Here is a 3117-nt window from a genome sequence, read left to right on the forward strand (position 1 = left end):
TGCGGGGAAAGTTGTAGCAGTAATCAATAAACTTTTGCTTTTAGTGATTACTTCAGTTGGCAGTATGCAACATGTGTTTAGATGAATATTACATATAGTAGTCAGTACATTTAACAAGAGAACAGTATGCTCCTCATTGTTCTTTTTGTTTTATTGTCTTTATGTTTCTCTTTTTATCTCAGTCATCCCTCCATCAAGTACGACTTTGCATCATTTTATGGTCGTTTTCTTCCTGGTCACTATATGTGACAGCAGTGTAACAGCAATTGTCAATCTTTTTTAATAAACAGTTTTTTATCTTAACTGTGGGTGTCTAATATTTACATAATAATGTGAAGAACAGCTCTTTAGTAACTGTAGTTTACTTGTTTAATGAGCATTTACTGAGTCTTCCTGTACCTTCTGTGCAGAGTTTGATGGCAGCATATGTTACAAGGATAAACATACATTTCAAAATAGGCTGATGATGCTATCGTCATCACAAGTGTTCATCTGAGGGCTTCAGCTAACCCACAGCATGAGTCTGTTACTGAGGTATCAGTTAAACCACTTTGTTTCGCTGCAGCTGCTTTTAAATAGACTCCTGGTGGACTGTACTGTGAAGCAGTTGGACCTGAAGCAGACACACAGTGTTTACAGGCACAGTCTGATGCAGACATCAGCAGCATCTACCTCCTGCTTTTATTCTTCAGCATATGGCAAAAACTATTTAGACACGCATCCCAGCACAAGCATGGGATGAGGTCACGATCTTTGAGTTTTGTTTTGGCATTTGATCAATTCAAAGCACGATAGTCTGACCCCTCAAAAATGCCAGAAAATGTGCTTCCAACCTTTAATAACTACAATCTAAACCTCAGGTTATGCATGCAGAGACGTTTGTAGCACCTAGAGTGTGATCAACAGTTTGTCCCTGTCTTCAGGCAGCAGCAGGACTGTTCTCAGGCCTGGAGCGCCACCAGCTGGACGGGAGTCAAAACTTAAATAGCTACATAACTTCTTCAGATAGAACAATAAAGACAACATCCATGATCCAACACTAACTTCTAATGTGTTTCTTGATGTCTTCCTACTTTAAAACATGTATTTAAATGCAATCTTTAATGTCTTTAATGTAATTTACGCCCATGTAAAGCACTTTGAGTTGCCTTGTGTCTGAATTGTTCTATACAAATAAACTTGCCTCGCCTCTGCTCTGGTTGGTGCTGTTCTGTTGGACTCTACAGGTGAAGCTGTTTTCAACAACTAGCTTCTCAGATTATGATTGGAATGAAATGTTTTTTCTTATTAACAAACCACAGACAGCAGGATTTTCAAAACCAGGTTTTAATTATTATCATATTTAGGCAGCATATTATTCACATCGACATATTCACAAAAACCTAACAAACACTGCAGGGATTGCCAATAATCAACAATCCATTATCTGTATTTACGGAAGTAAATTAGCAAGTTGTCTACCTCTTCCGCCGACAGTATAACAAAAGACAAAGATTAGTTAAGAGAGAAAGAGCCAAAAAAACAGCCAAAGCAGTGACAGTACCAGAACTGTACTGGGCCTTGAAGATGTTATCTGAAATGTAAAAAACACAAACAACATAATGTAATAAATGATATACAGTATAGAAAAATGGACATTTGTGTTAGTAACTAAAACTGAAGAAGGCTTATAATCATAAAACATGTTTACCTGGAACATGTATGTGTGTCTCTCTGGTCTGGTTGATGTGGTTCTGTTGGACTCTACAGGTGAAGCTGTTGCTGTGTCTCTTCTCCACAGTCACTCTGCTGCTGACAGTATAGAGGTCATCAGGACCTCTGACTGTCTCTGTAGGTCCAGCAGAGAGGAGGTTTCCCTCAGCGTCCAGCCAGAACACCTCAGGTTCTGGATACCAGCCTGTAGAGTTACACTGTAGAACCACATGTCCACTGCTGCTTTTGTCTATACTCACTATGGAAGGTGAGGAGACGGCTCCTGAGGACGGAGGACAGGAGGAACAGGTGGCAGGTCACTGATGCACATTCACAGATCTGCTCGTTGAACAGAGTAATCGAGGCACATTTGCATGTTGCTGATAAATAACAGTGTAATGTTTCACAGCACTTCCTCATGTTGTGTGCTCAGTGTCAGTTCATTTAAGGCCCTGCTCCAGTTTGTTAACAGTCATTTCACAGTTGTTATAAGTGTAACAAGTACTCAAACAAAAAAAAACAACTTTGATGATTTCATTGATGGATATATTTTACATGAACTTACCCACAATGAGCCGAACAGAAGAGTCACCCAGATCTGGAATGAAGCATCTGTACCGTCCCTCATCAGATGTTCTCACTCTGGAGAGTTTCAGTGAAATGTTTCCGAGCTTCAGTTCATCAGTGAACACTGACGTTCTTCCCTTGTAGACTGGATGTTTCTTACTCTCCAGCTCCACTCCGTCACGCCACACGTAGACAAATCTGGGGTCCAGGTCGGGTCTCGTCCACTCCACTGTCATTTCTGAAGCATGCGTGGCAGGTTCCAGGTGGCACGGTAACACGATGTCCTCACCTACTGCTGCCACTATTGGCTCAGCTGGACTGACGACCTGAACCCGACCTGAAGAAAAAACAATGAATCAACTGACAACGTTTCCGATGATCTCATTGGTCGAGCAAAACCTCAGCAGTCCTGGAGCTGCAGTGATGTTTGTTAGAGTTGTGGTTTTGTTATTTCCTCTTTTATTTTGAAGTTCTATCCTCATGTGTCTCACCTTCCTTTTCTACCCCTCCCCTGTGTTTTCCCTCCAGTTTGACTGTCTTCCTGATGTGTTTCACCTGTGTCTCATCAGCCCTTGTGTTCATATAGTCTGCGTTCCTTGCTGTCTTTGTCAGTTTGTCTCTTTTGTTCCCCTGAGCCTGTTCCTCTGTCTTCATGTCTGTGTTTTTCCTGGTTTAAACTCTGTTTAGCTTTTGTGTTTCGGCTTTCTATGTTGTATTTTTTCAGATCTTGGTTTCAGCTTTTGTCATAAGAATCTCTTTTTTTTCTTTACCCCGCCTGCCTCCTGAGTGTCTTCTTGGGTCCAGACTATTTAGCTTCATGTAAAGACTGCAGGATCAAGATAGATAGTATAATGTTCA

At 41.0% G+C, this 3117-nt stretch overlaps 1 protein-coding gene across 1 annotated transcript; it reads right to left on the reverse strand.

The window, feature by feature from the left end:
* Positions 1-1310: 1310 nt before the first annotated feature.
* Positions 1311-2913, reverse strand: LOC311251848 (butyrophilin subfamily 1 member A1-like; the record flags this gene model as incomplete). The annotated part of the gene is made up of 4 exons (XM_084344493.1): positions 1311-1573; positions 1691-1975; positions 2258-2596; positions 2751-2913. The coding sequence occupies 4 exons, from the start codon at positions 2911-2913 to the stop codon at positions 1458-1460; spliced, it is 903 nt and encodes a 300-aa protein (XP_084200619.1). The 3' UTR covers positions 1311-1457.
* Positions 2914-3117: the final 204 nt, after the last annotated feature.

Source organism: Pagrus pagrus (assembly GCF_965226575.1).
Source record: "Pagrus pagrus genome assembly, chromosome: 22".
Lineage (NCBI taxonomy): Eukaryota > Metazoa > Chordata > Actinopteri > Spariformes > Sparidae > Pagrus > Pagrus pagrus.